At 54.1% G+C, this 14,316-nt stretch overlaps 5 protein-coding genes across 5 annotated transcripts; 2 read left to right on the forward strand and 3 right to left on the reverse strand.

The window, feature by feature from the left end:
- Positions 1-1,161: 1,161 nt before the first annotated feature.
- Positions 1,162-4,851, reverse strand: CCOS01_13997 (uncharacterized protein; the record flags this gene model as incomplete). The annotated part of the gene is made up of 9 exons (XM_060462141.1): positions 1,162-1,399; positions 1,451-2,249; positions 2,302-2,772; positions 2,822-3,590; positions 3,641-4,362; positions 4,411-4,482; positions 4,541-4,613; positions 4,682-4,711; positions 4,786-4,851. 9 exons carry the CDS (start codon positions 4,849-4,851, stop codon positions 1,162-1,164), a joined length of 3,240 nt encoding a protein of 1,079 aa, XP_060307237.1.
- A 1,769-nt stretch (positions 4,852-6,620) lies between these two features.
- CCOS01_13998 (alanine-glyoxylate aminotransferase) lies at positions 6,621-7,929 on the reverse strand (the record flags this gene model as incomplete). Its single annotated transcript, XM_060462142.1, has 3 exons — positions 6,621-7,063; positions 7,120-7,741; positions 7,786-7,929. 3 exons carry the CDS (start codon positions 7,927-7,929, stop codon positions 6,621-6,623), a joined length of 1,209 nt encoding a protein of 402 aa, XP_060307238.1.
- A 1,373-nt stretch (positions 7,930-9,302) lies between these two features.
- On the forward strand, positions 9,303-10,088 carry CCOS01_13999 (MJ0936 family phosphodiesterase; the record flags this gene model as incomplete). The annotated part of the gene is made up of 3 exons (XM_060462143.1): positions 9,303-9,371; positions 9,455-9,865; positions 9,957-10,088. 3 exons carry the CDS (start codon positions 9,303-9,305, stop codon positions 10,086-10,088), a joined length of 612 nt encoding a protein of 203 aa, XP_060307239.1.
- A 367-nt stretch (positions 10,089-10,455) lies between these two features.
- CCOS01_14000 (shugoshin) lies at positions 10,456-12,801 on the reverse strand (the record flags this gene model as incomplete). Its single annotated transcript, XM_060462144.1, has 3 exons — positions 10,456-12,199; positions 12,252-12,696; positions 12,753-12,801. 3 exons carry the CDS (start codon positions 12,799-12,801, stop codon positions 10,456-10,458), a joined length of 2,238 nt encoding a protein of 745 aa, XP_060307240.1.
- Positions 12,802-13,235: 434 nt separating this feature from the next.
- Positions 13,236-13,785, forward strand: CCOS01_14001 (DASH complex subunit Dad2; the record flags this gene model as incomplete). Its single annotated transcript, XM_060462145.1, has 3 exons — positions 13,236-13,449; positions 13,505-13,564; positions 13,619-13,785. 3 exons carry the CDS (start codon positions 13,236-13,238, stop codon positions 13,783-13,785), a joined length of 441 nt encoding a protein of 146 aa, XP_060307241.1.
- Between the last annotated feature and the right edge of the window lie 531 nt (positions 13,786-14,316).

Consider the following 14,316-nt stretch of genomic DNA (forward strand, 5'->3'; position numbering starts at 1 on the left):
GCCTCCAATTACCTTGTTATCCAATAAATCATCAATTGAATGGAATGAGTCACAAGTGCGAGAATATACTTCCTCAAACAATAAAGTGCCGACCCAGCACTGCATGCGCCTATTCGGCCTCACGAACGAGTATCCGTACCGATGCTATCGAGATTCGCAAGCGTGTCGACATCTTGCGGCGACTATGTGCAGCAGCAAAGACGGTGGCGTTTGGAAGAAGAAGTGGGAGGACTCAATGCCGGGGTAGAATAAAGGCGAGTAACCATCAAGCTTTTCAGCCACGATTGAAGTCATCAACGCCAGTCGTCCTCGGGGGCTATAAGTCCGTGCCAGAACTACACCATCACGACTATCGACTATGCTCTCAGGTATCTCTTTGCCAAAATCGGAAGTGCATTGGATTACGCCGGGAAAGGATTTTGGTGGTTTAGTGACGGTCAAACTTTCAAAAGGTTCACAAACGCAGGCACAGCATATGTCATCTATCAACTTAAAATGGTGACTAACTCTATTGCCTGCGCTGCTGACTGAGGTTTCATTTCCGTATTTTTGCCAGAAAACGATTTCCTTGAGCGCTACCAAAAGTCGTTGACTTAGGAGCGCATCACGAAGCAAAATGAGGTCCGGAATGCACGAAAGACGTGTTATCTATCTGTTGATTTGCCTACATAACAAGCTTTCTACCACTAAGATGGGTCTTTCGCCTTGGCCGCATGTATAGCTTTTGTTTTGATTTACTCCTTCTCCATCCGTCATTTCCTCCACTCGCCTCACGGGAAGGTTTCAAGATACAGTCCTCTCCCAGAGGGAAAAGACTAGGCACCAAGTCGCCCTCCTCACCATTTTCCGTTGCCAGATGAGTGAAATGAAATAAAACGGCCCCGTCTGTGTCAACGCCAGGGGGCCTCAAAGCGGTGAAAGGTTATCCTGCAATCGTCATGTCATCTATCCATGGTATCACTACAGAATGAGCGGGCGGTTGTGGGCCGCAGAGCCAGGGATTGGCGAGTCGTGCTCTAGTCCGTGACGCATGGCTTCTGGTCAGAGCCCGTAGAGCTCCCACTCATCGAAAATATCCTGTCCCTTGAAAACTCTCGTCGCATTGTCTGCGCTCTCGAGGTTCCTTTTCGGGGCATACTCGTTTCGTAACTCTTGAGCAAGTCACAACTCGTCATCCTCCAGCTCAGAGGGCTTCAGCAGACCGCCAACCTTGCCACGGCGCTCGAGGTCCGCCGCCTTGGCGTCCCGCTCCTGCTGCTCCTTCTCGACCTGGAATAGTTCCGCATTGTCGCCAGCGAACTCCTTCAGGGAGATGAGGAAGTCACGCAGGTTGAGACGGAACTTGTCGTACTGGGTGTTCAATGTGAACAGGCCCTCGACAAAGGTCTGGATTTGAGCGCTGTATATCATGTTAGCATTCGTCATGCCGTACTTTCTTGGTGGTACTCACGGTTGCAGGTTGGGGAAGGCACCACGAAGCAAGTTAGCCACGAAGTTAGCGAGAAACTCCTTGTTGGAGGTGCCAGCCGCCGCCTGGTCGGGACTGTAAATCGGGCCCTGGATCTTGGCTGCGCTTCCGTCGGCAGGCTCCACAAAGTAGAACATCCTCATCAAAACCATAGACTGAGTCTTGAAACCGGCCTTGTGGTCGTTATCAGTGAGAACGAAGAAGACGTCCTGCAGGATGGTGATGAAGAACTGCTGGAAGAAGGCGTTGGCCGTCTGCACATCAGTCTTCTCCGCAATGTTGTTGATGAGCTCCAAGCACATGTTAAGTCCAGCAGCCTCCACATCGCGGTTATCGTGCTTGAATGCCCATGAGCACGAGTCGATGACGAACTTGAACTGGCGGTTATCAAGCTTCAACAGCGCCGGGAAGCAGTGAAGGTTGATCGCGCGAAGAAGGTTGAAGAACTCGACACGGTGCTCAGGGAATTCAGAGAAGTCCTTGTTGATCATGTCCAGAGTGCACTCGAAGACGTTCTCCATGATGTTCGGGACCTGGTCCTCCATCAAAGTGGAAAGCTTGGTGATAATCGCAGACATGGCCTTGAGGACTTCGGCGTCACGGGCTCCCGGCACGTTGCGGTTGTAGTCGATCAGGATGGACTCAAGCAGGGGAGGAACCATCTGTTGGCGCACAGATTGCAGATCCTCGGCCTTCTCAACGTACGTCTCAACGAGCTTGAGAATCTCCTTCTTGATGGTACGCAGTCCACGGACATGCGGCATCTTGGTAGCAATCTCGCCTGTGAAATGTCAGTCACGATACTATTTGCTTGCTTGCATGTGCAGACTCACCCTGCTTTTGGACAGCCTCGGAAATCAGTTCACTGGTAGCACGGTACATCTGGAGCATATCGAGGAAGATGCGACCAATCTGGGGGTAAAAGTACGGGCCAATGGATGTGCAAGCGGAGACGTTCGTCTTCATGATGTTGCCAATAACCTTAATCGTCTCGGCATCTTGAAGAATGACGGGGTTGACCCGGGCCTGCTTGATAATCTCATCCCACGCCGCGTTCGGAATGGCCATCAGATCGCTGAGCAGACGCTCCTGCTGGTGCTTGTTGCCCTGAGCAGCCACCATGTAACCGCAGGCCTCGTAGAAAGTGTGCACTTGCTGAGGCGAGAGATCGCAGGTGATCTTGTGCATGTTGCGAACAATCTCCTCAATGAAGGGCTCCTGCTCACTGGGCTGCAGAGCAACGAAGTGGCGACGGCACTGTCTCGCGATCTTGATGAAGGTATCGCAAGCCATGTCCTGGACACCTGCGAGGAGTCAGCATTAGATTCATAGACAAGATTCGGGGAGACGTACCTTCATGCGACTCGTGCATGAACTCGAAGAGCTTATTGACGACAGTCTTGAGGAACTTCCAGTGCGCCTTCAAGAACCGGGGGTATTGTCCAACAATGTACATGATGTTGGAGGCGACGACGGCCTTGTTGTCCTTGCCACGCTTCATCTCGGTGAGGCCCAAAAGATCCTTAATGACAGTGACCAGGAATCTCTTCTCAGTCTCCTCGTTCATGGCCAGGGAAATCGAACCGATGGCCCAGCAAAGAACGTTGCAGTTGTGCCATGACCACTCGCTGCCATCGACCTGCCGGGCGAGCTTCTCCGTCATGATGTTCTCAGTGTCCACAACGTCCAAGTGCGTTAGGTACACCAAGCACTCTCTGATGGTCTTGTAAAGCTGGACTGTGTCGCTCTCCTTGACGAACTCGCGGACGATTTCTCCCTCATCGTTCTCGACAATGAGGACCTCCTCAGGACGGACCATCTTCTCAATCATGACGGTGCGAAGGTTGGAAAGGACCTCGTTGTACTTGTGCTTACGAAGCGGGTAGTTGTTGAGCAGCGACGGGTTCGGCGCGCCGCCTCCAGACATGCCACCGGCCATGCCCATCAAGGGGTTGAGCTCAGTCATGGGGAGTTGCTGCATCTCATCGTAGAGCTCGTTGACGAGCTTGAGCCAGTAGTCGAGACAGATCTTGAAGATCTCGCGGTCGTTGATCTGGGATACGCGAATTAGGTAATAATGACCGTGAGTAAGGAAGTCCCGGTTCGGCAAGTTCTCAATGAGCTGCGAGTTGTTAGCATCAAGATGACAGCAGCAAGAGAGCGGCGTCTCACATTCAGGTGCATGCCGAAGAAATTGCACAGGAAAAGAGCCAAGTTCTGAATGAACCCCTGATCTCTGGAGTTGCTTTGGCTGTATGTCGACTTGAGGTCGAGGGTGATGGGAATGATGGTGGCGATGGTCGTTAGTACCTCAGTGAACATCTTGACCAGCTGCTCATCGTAAGAATTAGGCTGGCCGGGCCCACCAGTTTGCAGACCGCCAATCTCGGTCAAACACTGCAGAGCGATGTTGCGGAACTCGGGAACGGGCAAAAATCGTGTACGCAAGGTGTCGATGAGCGGCGTCTCGAAGATGTAACCGAGAGGAATCCAGTTGCAGAAGCGCAATAATGTCTCGAGGGTGGCCTTGACCAGGCTCGGCTGGTCGGCGGTGTTCAGGACCTCCTGGCAGAGGGTGAAGATTTGAGAAAACTCGGCGCACATGGTGGTCTTCAGATTCCGGGTCTTGGTGGATGTCATTTGCTCGGCGGAGTAGTCGAATACCTCCTCGGACAGCAGGCGCAGAATGACCATGTTGTTCTCGCAAATGGACAGACTGGAGTGGCACGACGTGATAATCTCGTTGATGAACGTGGGCCAGTTGTGAGGCCATTCTTGCTTCAGGATCGAGATGAGGACGATGTTGAGCTTGTTCAACAGGATCTTCTGTTCCTTCATCGACTCTTCGGAGCTCGAGCACTGGATAATGAACTGCACGACGAAGTTGCGGATGCCTGAACATTGTCAGTAGGAGTATGGGAAATAGAGGCAAACCCTCGAACCTTGGCACTGGTCTCTAGGCAGAACCTTCCATCTTGTCATAATAACATTATCAAGCACCTGCAATCCCAAGACTAAAAAATCGTCAGCTGTTTTGCACCCCGTCGTCTTGGTGGTTCGCGCCCAACATACACTTTGTTTGAGGGTGGGTCGCTTCGGCGAGGATCTTGTCGACAAGAAGCCAGGAATCTTGGTCTTCCTTGAACTGCAGCAGGAATCGTGTTAGAGACTGAGGCCATGGCCCATGTGAACGAGGTGGTGTTGGTCGCGTACCTGGTTAAGCGTTGCTTGCGCTTGCTTTTGCTATATTGACAGAATCATCGGTCAGCCTCGGCCAAAAATCTCAGACGGAGCCGGGGCAGAAAACTGCAGCGCACCTGTTCTCCACGGCCCTCGTAGAAGGAGCGGACGATCTCGTCCAGCTCCGGGATCGTGATAGCCATCGCTGGTGGTGCGGTACGGGGGGCGGGGTGTGGTGGACGACAGGTCGATCTCGATCGCAAGACGCAGCAACGGTAGTGAGGGGGAATCTGGTCGCGGCACAACTCTCCCCAAAGTCAGGAGGAGGGCAGGCGGGGGCGAAAGCGATGGCGCGGTCGCGGGGGGGTTTTTGGGGATCGGTATACGAGCGCTACGGCTGATGCAGCAAAGAAGGACGAGTTCGTATGTTGTTCGCGAGGAAGATTTGTGCAATTGGAAGAGAGAAGGAGAGCGGCAGAGAGGTGGGAGGTGAGGGAAGTCTGCCTGGCGTGAAGGCGAGGATAGGTTGGTTATCGAGAGAGCAAAAGAGGCGGATGGCGGGGGACAATCAATTTTGTCAGCCGCCCGCTAACTCCACCAGCCACAGGTAGTGATACCTTACCTCCCAGTGCCTCCCCACGCCCACGGCAACGACCAGTCCACCTACGGGTCAGTGTTTCCTCACGCTCTTTACCGACCTTTTGGTCTCCAATTTACAAGTCACCGTGCCTAATTACTACAGGGCAGCTGCGAAGCTTGGGCCTGGACCAGCCCTGCACTTCACCTCTTTTCGTTTCTTCAGTGGAAAACTTGTGTTTCCATCTCCGCCCGAGGTACCTTTCTACCTAAAGCACTGGACCTTACACAGTCCCGGTCACCTAAGGTGAGTTACCTACCTATAGGTAGGTAGGCACGGAAGGTACGGATAGGCAGAGGTGTACCGTGGTGCTCAGTACTCCCAAAGGCACTAAGAGAAGAGGTGTCGATGTTGCTGCTGCACAGCACCCCTCTTTTCCACCTGCGCTCACCTGGCGCGTTGAACCCTGTCAGGTCAACCTCACCTAGCAACCAGACAGCGTGACAGCTACTGCCACTTTGACAGTGCACCACCGATGCGCGTCATCGGTAGCATGTCCACACCGACAGCTCACCTTTCCGCAACCTTCTCTTCACCTTGCCTTCCCGGCCGGCTACTTACACCTCCTCTTCATCTGCATCGGCCGAAGCGCGTATGAAATTGCAGTGGCGCATGGAATCGGCCTTTCCTTTTCCACTCGGCAGCCCCTCTTGTTGGTTAGATTTCCTCCCGAGCTGGCCACCCATCATCCCCATCATCACTCAGTCAGTGAATCCAAGTAATGTACTGGTACAAAGCCACTCCTCACCCCCACCTGCCCTACAGTACCTTTATACAGTATCGCCTTACTTCGGAGAATAACACGGCGAAGCGTCCGACAAATGTAGCTTGGCGACGCATCATTCATGTTCCCCCAAATATCGAGGAAGTATAAAGTCTAATAAAACTAACGGGACATTCAAGAAGGTATTCTGAGACTAATGAGATACCCTATTTAACAAGAACGAAGGGGCAATCAATGCTAAATTACACCAAATTATTGACTTATTGGCCATGTTATTCACTCGTTCACCGCGGAAGGTGATCCAACCTCATTGTAGCCTGACAGGCAAACAACTTCACAAGGTAGCTGGCATATCAATAACGCGCGCCTGACCTGTGGACCCCTGTTTACAATGAGCCCAGGAGCACGAATCGTTGCCCATCACACTTAGACTTTTGCCAACTAATCACATTAAGCGCCGCTTGCCCTGGCCATCATTGTGACTTTCTACAAATTTGTTTCAGCTTTCATTTCTTTCTTCCTCATACTTTGGTCAGAAGAAGCCATGCCAGATCTAATAAACATATAATTGCTCGGGCTCAGCCAGTCTATACAACCCAAACCCCTAGTCTTTACTCCTTTTTGTAGCCAACTTCAAACAAACTGTCCTGCAAAGCCTTGATCGCATTGTCGATATCCTTGCGGTTGGGGTCTGTCACGCTGACACCCATGTGTCCGAAACGGATGTACTTGGGCTGAATCTCCTTGTGAATACCGCCGGCGAAAATGATGCCCTTCTTGGCGAGGCTAGGCAGCACGTCGGTCGCCTTGACGCTGTCGGGGAGGTAGATGGCGGTCATGCCGTGGGCCTGGTCGTCGGGGTTGGCGGCAACCTGCTTCAGTCCAAGGTCTGCGACAGCCTTCTTGACCTTGTCAGAAACCTCCTTGTGCCTGGCGAACCGCTCGGACAGGGGCTTGGAGAGGATCTGGGTGAGGCCGGTGTGCAGGGCGTGAATCAGTTGGGGCGAGGGTGTCGCAAAGTAAGAGGGCTTCTTGGCCTCGTAGTTTTGCATAACTTGTGACTTGATTAGCGATCGAGATCCCACTCAGATTGTGCGCCGCGATACTTACCAGGGGTCCAGTTCTTGAACGAAGCAAAGTACGACGCCGGGGGTGTCTTGCGCTGGGCAAACGCCTTCATGGCCGCACCGCTGAACATGGAAATCGACAGACCGGCAGGGACGCCAATAGCCTTTTGACTGGCGGTAATGACACCATCGAGCTTCCACTCGTCAAACTGTATCTCCTCAACGCCGACACTGCAGACACCGTCGACGATGACGAGGGTCTCGGGGGAGACCTTCTTGACCAAGGCGGTCAACTCCTTGAGCTCACTCAGCACGGCGGTGGACGTATCGACGTGGGTGACGGTCAGGATCTTGTACTTCTTCTCGGACAGGGCCTTCTCGATCTCGGGCAGCTGGGGGCGGGATCCGACGGGGGCTCTCAGCTCGGTGACGTTGGCGCCGTAGGTCTTGAAGCAGTCCGTGAAGCCATTGCTGAAGTAGCCGGTGGCGAGGACAAGGACGTCCTCACCGGCCTCGACGAGGTTGGCGGCAACGAGGTCCCAGCCGAGGGTACCGGAGCCAGAGATGACAAAGGGTTGCGCTGAGGGGTCCTTGGTGATGAAGAGCTGGCGCAGCATGGACAGCGTCTCGCCAAAGGTGTTTACGAAACCGGGACCGACATGGCTCTCACTGGAGACGGGTGTAGGTCAGCATGGTGTTCTGGGTATACCGGGAGGGCATCCGGTGGAGACGGAGGGTGTGCCGGAGGGAGAAGGACTTCAGACCTGTAGTGGCTCATGGACTGGAGGACGGCATCGTCGAATTCGATGGGCCCCGGGATGAGGAGGGTCGAGTGAGGTGGTTGAGAAGACATTGTGGAAACTGGTCGTGCCTATGGATGGTGTGAGTGTGAGAAGGAAAGTTGGATTTATCAATTGGAGGGGTTTTAGTCTGGGGTAGATCGAATTTAAAAAAGGGTGGACTTACAGCCGTTGATGTAGTCGTCGCAGGTTCCGATGGTCGCAGGTGTCTCGAGATGAGCGATACCCGAGCTGATGAGGGGTTGCTAAGGTTGTGGAGGGGCATTCTCCCCTGCTTCGCCAACGTGCGGAGAGGGAGCTGGAGCCGCCTTAGGGGAACGTGCATGTGCGCCTATGCGTCATTCACACCTCGGGAGGTAAGCCGATAGTCTTTATCGGATGGAGGATGTAATTGGTCTAGGAACAATGAGTTGTGAGGGCTCTTACGATTTTGCTCGGATCAGTCCCGTCGCGGGGAGTACAAGTCTAGGAAGAAGAGGCCGAGAACGACTTTAAAGGAGCGGATACCGGGGCCGAAGTCTTTTGAGAACCCCTTGTTTAGACTACCTTTGGTGAATAAAAAGCAAACAGTGTACGCAATGCCATAGAGTAATCCTTGCCTTGGATTTTTTTTTTATTCTGTAAGACGCAATGCTGTTGTCTGTCTGGCTGATGTGTCCCCGCCTCTAAAAGTGGCTGGGCTTTGGTGCTTTGGTTCTTTGGGGGGCTTTTCTGGAGCACACTAGGCAATGAGCGTGGAGAGACGGACAGTCGACTTTCGCGTGTGAAAGTCAAGCAAGAGAAGCCTGAGGGAAAGGGAAGACAAGGAGTAAACTCGGCATTCAAGTCCGAGTCAGGAGAGTGCCGTGTCTCTTACCGGTGTCCTGGCGTCGGAGAGTGGAGAGCTCCGAGTTCAAACTAGAGACGTTGAGAGCACCTCAGCAATTACGAATAACATTGACTGGATGGCATGAGCCATGCTGAAGAGGAGCTCCCGTCCCTCCTGAGTTCGGGGGACGGCACCGGACGACATCGGCGCTTTCCCAAGTTTGGAACAGGCTTGCCGAGCCACACTTCTGTGGAATCTCCCACTTGAGATTGTGGCTTGCCCTCCATAATCAGCCCCACTTTGACCGTTGCAACTGAGGCTGAGGTGGGAAAGCGGTCGCAGCGGCGGTGCATCATGAGCTACATACACCGAGCCGACACAGCGAAGCTACCTTATCGAGGATCACTACGTCAGATCAAGAGACGGCCAATTCGATACCTGGTTACCAGAGCCACATAGACCATCGTCGCATCGTTTCAGCGATCCATCGACACTCTCAGCCGGAACCGCCCCGGCCCGCGGACCTTCGAATCGGCCGCGCAACTCTAGGTCTCACAGCAGGCAGCTCCCGAATCCCCGGCGCTCTTATCAATCACCACCTTCACCTCCCCCGTCAACATGGCGTTCTTAATTCTAGTTATTGGCGACCTCCACATCCCAGATCGCGCCCTCGATATCCCCCCAAAGGTACACACCTTCTCCCCGCTTGGCCCGGCTCCCCTCTCCCCACAACAGCTTCAGCAAGCTAACACACAACACCCAAACAACAGTTCAAGAAGCTCCTCGCCCCAGGAAAGATCGGCCAGACCCTCTGCCTGGGCAACTTGACAGACAAGCACACGTACGAGTACCTCCGCACCATCGCCCCGGACCTCAAGATCGTAAAGGGCCGCTTCGACGTCGAGGCCACCAGCCTGCCCCTCACCCAGGTCGTCACCCACGGCTCCCTGCGCATCGGCTTCCTCGAGGGCTTCACCCTCGTCTCCAACGAGCCCGACCTCCTCCTCGCCGAGGCCAACAAGCTCGACGTCGACGTCCTCTGCTGGGGCGGCACCCACAAGTTCGACGCCTTTGAGTACATGGACAAGTTCTTCGTCAACCCAGGCAGCGCCACGGGCGCCTTCACCGCGGGCTGGGGCAAAGACGGGGAGGAGCCCGTCCCCAGCTTCTGTTTGATGGACGTGAGTAGCATCCAATTCATTGCCCCAAGCTGGCCGGCTCGGATGCTATCTAGTAGGGAACAAGCATATGTCGTACTTGTTTTGCTGACAGCCAGTCCAGGTGCAAGGGATTTCTCTTACTCTCTACGTATACCAACTACGGAAAGACGACAAAGGCAACGAGAATGTTGCTGTAGAAAAGGTGACATACACGAAGCCCGTGGAACCATCGGCAGCAGCATGAATCAATGGCGCAATGACGACAGGAGAAGGCGTTTAATCGAGGACGTGGACATTTGCAAGAAAAAGTGGAAGATCCAGCCATCATCGACTGGTTATCATGATTCAAGACCACAAGAACGTAGGCAAATGATGATCATGATAATAATATAAGTTTCAGCCAGCCATTATTCGGGGCGTCAAGCTCGCTATGCTCTCCTATATGCACAATAAACCCAATCGCGTGCGTCTCCCTTGGTATCCAGACGGCAGTGGCCCTTCTACGGACCTACCCAGAAACTTAGACAAAACAAGGAGAATGGTATTTGACAACGTATCCAACTCCAAAAAAAACACCAGTGCTAGCCGTCAGTCTCATTAAGTGGTGGTCATTACAACATCATGCTCCTTCTCCGCATCGAAACTTTCGAATTTGTTTCCTGAAAGTCGCTGCTGCTCTCCACACTCTCGAAGCTGCTATCTTCGACACATTCTGCTTCTGCGCGATTTCTTTTGGGCAAGACCATCGACGCTCTCTTTCTGGGCCCACCGGACTTGGGTCGCTGGCTCACTCCTGCCCCCTCCCCTCTGAAGTCGTCCCTCGTTGTAGACGACGCCCGTCTTGATGATTTGGACTGTCGCGCTGGCAAAGTGAGGTCCTTTGTATCGACAACCCGAAACGTGTCGCTAGCCGGTGTTGAGGCGGGGAACTCATAGGGGTCAGCCTCCCTCTCGGGCGACAATGTCGATTGGCGGCTGGGTGTCTTCTCTGGGGCAGTCGAGCTGCTAGCGTTTTGTTGGAAAGGCCTCTGTCCTTCGCCCTCACTGATCGAGCCCGACATCATGGCAGACGACCGTTTCTTACGAAGTGGTTTAGCCACGGCGAGAAGTCGTTCCGGCGACATCGGTTTGTCGATGGGCTCGTGGGGGCTCTTCTGACCTTGCCGGCTGATTACAGACGGCGAAGCAGCAGCCGCAATCTGTTGCCAAGTAGCATCGTCACTAGATTCGCGTTTGGTTGTTGGTGCCGCATCCGATGCAGATGGATCTGAACTGGCGCTGCCACTACGCTGAAGGTACCTCGTCTGACCAGTAACGGCGTCAGAAAGTTCCTTCGTAGGGCGTCGCATCTTGTCACGCAGGTTCGGTTCTGCGTAGCTGACCGAAGCGCGCGCCCTCCTACTTGGCCGTGAAGTTTCGCCCTGGGAAGAGATGTCGTTTGGCGGCGGCGTATCCCGAACACTCGGCAGGCTCATTCTAGACGCTGGCTCAGGGGATGCTGGTGATAGGAGAGCAGCTTCGATGGGCACGGTTTCTGTACTCGGCAGAACGTCGACAGTGGGTGCTGGCGATGGCACTGTGGCAATGACAACTTCGACTGGCTCAGGCTCGGGTCTGGATTCGGCCTCGGCTTCTCTAATCTTCTGCGCAGCCCTCTGGCTTGCAGCGCGCGGCTTCGGCTTTTCAGGGGCGACCTTAGAGTCATTCGCTGCGTCTTTGGAACTCTTCACAGGCGAAGCCATGTCGTCATTCGTGCTCTTGGCCGACAATGGCTTTCTCGAGTTGACTGGTGCCGACATTCGTTCTCTAGCCTCACGGCGTCTGTTGGCGAGCTCTTTCAGCGTCTGTCCGCTAGGTTGCTCGCGTGCCTCAAGCGGGCGTTGCTCGAACTCTTTTGACTTCGATGGTTGGATGGGAGGTTTTGTGACTTTGGCAAGGTCGTCTCCCATGCTATGCTTTCTCTTTGATCCAGCCTTGACGACAATCGGAAGCACGGGGGGCAAAATGGGAGTCTCCTTGGGTGGGTGCTTGGCATCGGGTCTGGCGTCTTCCGTCTTGGTCGCAGGATCGGGCCGCACAATGACATTTCTCTCGGGCTTCTGTGTCGTTCGGGATACGGGTGCTGGAGCTACTACTGGCGCTGGTGATGGTGATTTTACCGGCGAGCTGTTTGTGGCTGCCTGCGGCTCTGTGGCACTCAGGGGTTGACGAGGGGATCCGATGTCAACGGAGTCTGCATCGACGAATCGCGACATTGGTGGAGGACCAAGTTCGGGGGAATCAGTGGTATCGGCGTTGTCTGTTGCATCTGTCGTATCGGCGGCTTCTGAGCACAGAGCGAGGATTTGGTCACGGCTTTGTCACATTAGCACCACAAATTCGACGACAGGCATCACGGCCGACTTACTCAAGTGTTGCCCTTGGATACGATTTGTTCTCTGTGATAGGCGGTAGGCGGCCCTCTTGCAGCGCTCGAGCCTCTGTGTCCTTTACTGGCTCGCGTGGCGGCCGTCTCTGGGGAGGGCTGCCACGCGGCAGACTTGCTCTGGAAATCCGTCTGCCTCGAGGGCTCGCGTGTCTTTTCGTGGGAGGTTCTTGGCCGAGATTGGAAAGGAGCGACATGCAGTCCATCAACTGGGATTCGAGTCTGGATCTGATGTCCAGGGCATGGTCTGCTATCCTCCGAGCATTGCTATCTTCGAGCTCCTTCTCCAGCTCAATAATTCGGCCATTCAGCTGGAGGTTTTCTGACAGGGAACGAGAATAATCTGCTTCGAGGTTGTGGATGCGATTCAAGTGAACGGCGTTTGCTCTGGCAAGGTCTCTGTTTTGGCGCAATAGCTTCCTGCGTACTAAATAAACACAAGTTAGTCGATGAGATGAAGTGAAGACAGGAAAGTAAACATACGCGTGTCGATGCTATCTGTAGATACGGGGGGTTCGTTTAGTCGGGCCATGGTGCATTCTGGAGTAGTGAACAAAAAGCCAACGCGCGATGAGACCAAAACGTGAGGAATGGAAGAGTCAGATCAGCGAAGCATGACAAGAAGGTGGCTGGGACAGTGACGATGGGGTCGGGAGGAGGGCGAAAATTTACCGAAGTGTCATTTATTTACACTCGACCTAATTGGGTCTAGTGCCATCAATGGTGCAGGGAAGAGGGGGTTGCTGGGGGCGCAATTGGACGGGTCCAGCTCTCCACCGCCTGCCGCATCCTTTTTCATGTGCTCACTCTCACCGAACCTTTGACGATTTCTCTGACCTGCAGAACGCTTTCAGCCCTGTTTGATTCATTACCCCGCCACGCTTTTGAGCCTTTCCCAACTCGAACCCGACGCGCAACGAACTTCTTACGAACGTCAAGCGATAGACTCATCTGCCACCTCCAGACATGTCCTTCCCGACTCGATCACTCTCGACTCGACTCCCGGGCGCGGGGTCGCAAAACGCTTCCGCGGGCCCGTCACCCATGCTGGTAGCGCGCATCGCAGAGAAGAAGGCAGAGCTGGAGCACTTGAAGGATTTGCGCGATCTCAGTGCTGCCGTCGCAGGCCAGATGGAAGCACTGGAGCAGAAATTGTCAACGCTTTCTGATGGCACAGAAGGTCAGCACGACCCGTCGATGGACCCATAATGAGTATCCGAGCTGACGGATGAAAGCGATTGCTATGGTAATTAGTAACTGGCATAACGTGCTACGCGCTATCAATATGGCATCCGGTAGGTTTGAGCTGCATGCGACGCACATGACAGTAACTGACACGGAATTTGTAGCCCAACTTGCCAAGCCGCCTCCGCAAGAAGAAACGTTGGAATCGGAGGAACTCAACATGTCTCTGCCGCAGACACTGGTTCGCATTCCGACAGAACACGCTCCAACGCTTCAGGCGCAGGCCGAAAACGCAGCAGAGAATGCAGAAAGTAGTATGGCTACGCCATGATAAGAGTTCACGAGCGACGGGTTTTTGGCCCGAAAAGCAAAACATCCCTTATATGAAGCGGCAGCTTTCAAATCGGAAGTACCTTTGGTCGCTGACCACGTCGGCGCGTGTGCTGCATGCACGACCAGGCTTCACGAGGTGCCTTCACAACATGGTAGATGCACATGGAGGGGAAGCAACCATTGGCCAATGGGCCATAACCACACGGAAGAAAATCTAAGGTAGCCTTGGGAAGCTCGCTCACGTTGGAACCGTTGTCGGCAGCTACCACTTTGTGGTATGCCCAAGTGTTGGACGGAAAGCTACACCTCTTAGCGTCTTCTTCCGGCAATTTGATGTCGGCGCTGGATTGGGTAGGGAAGCTCCACTCCAAGTCAACAAACACTAACAAGTGAGGTGCGGGGTCCCAGACACCCAAATGGACGGGAAGGACGCGACTTGGAGTCTCAACGCGTCTCTTAGTCATCCCAATCTGGGCTCTCTCACCCGTCTCACCCGTTAGCCGTTGCCAGTGACACGGAGTAGATGCAA

The sequence above is a fragment of the Colletotrichum costaricense genome (assembly GCF_030867565.1).
Source record: "Colletotrichum costaricense strain IMI 309622 chromosome Unknown Scaffold_19.1, whole genome shotgun sequence".
Taxonomy (NCBI): Eukaryota; Fungi; Ascomycota; class Sordariomycetes; order Glomerellales; family Glomerellaceae; genus Colletotrichum; species Colletotrichum costaricense.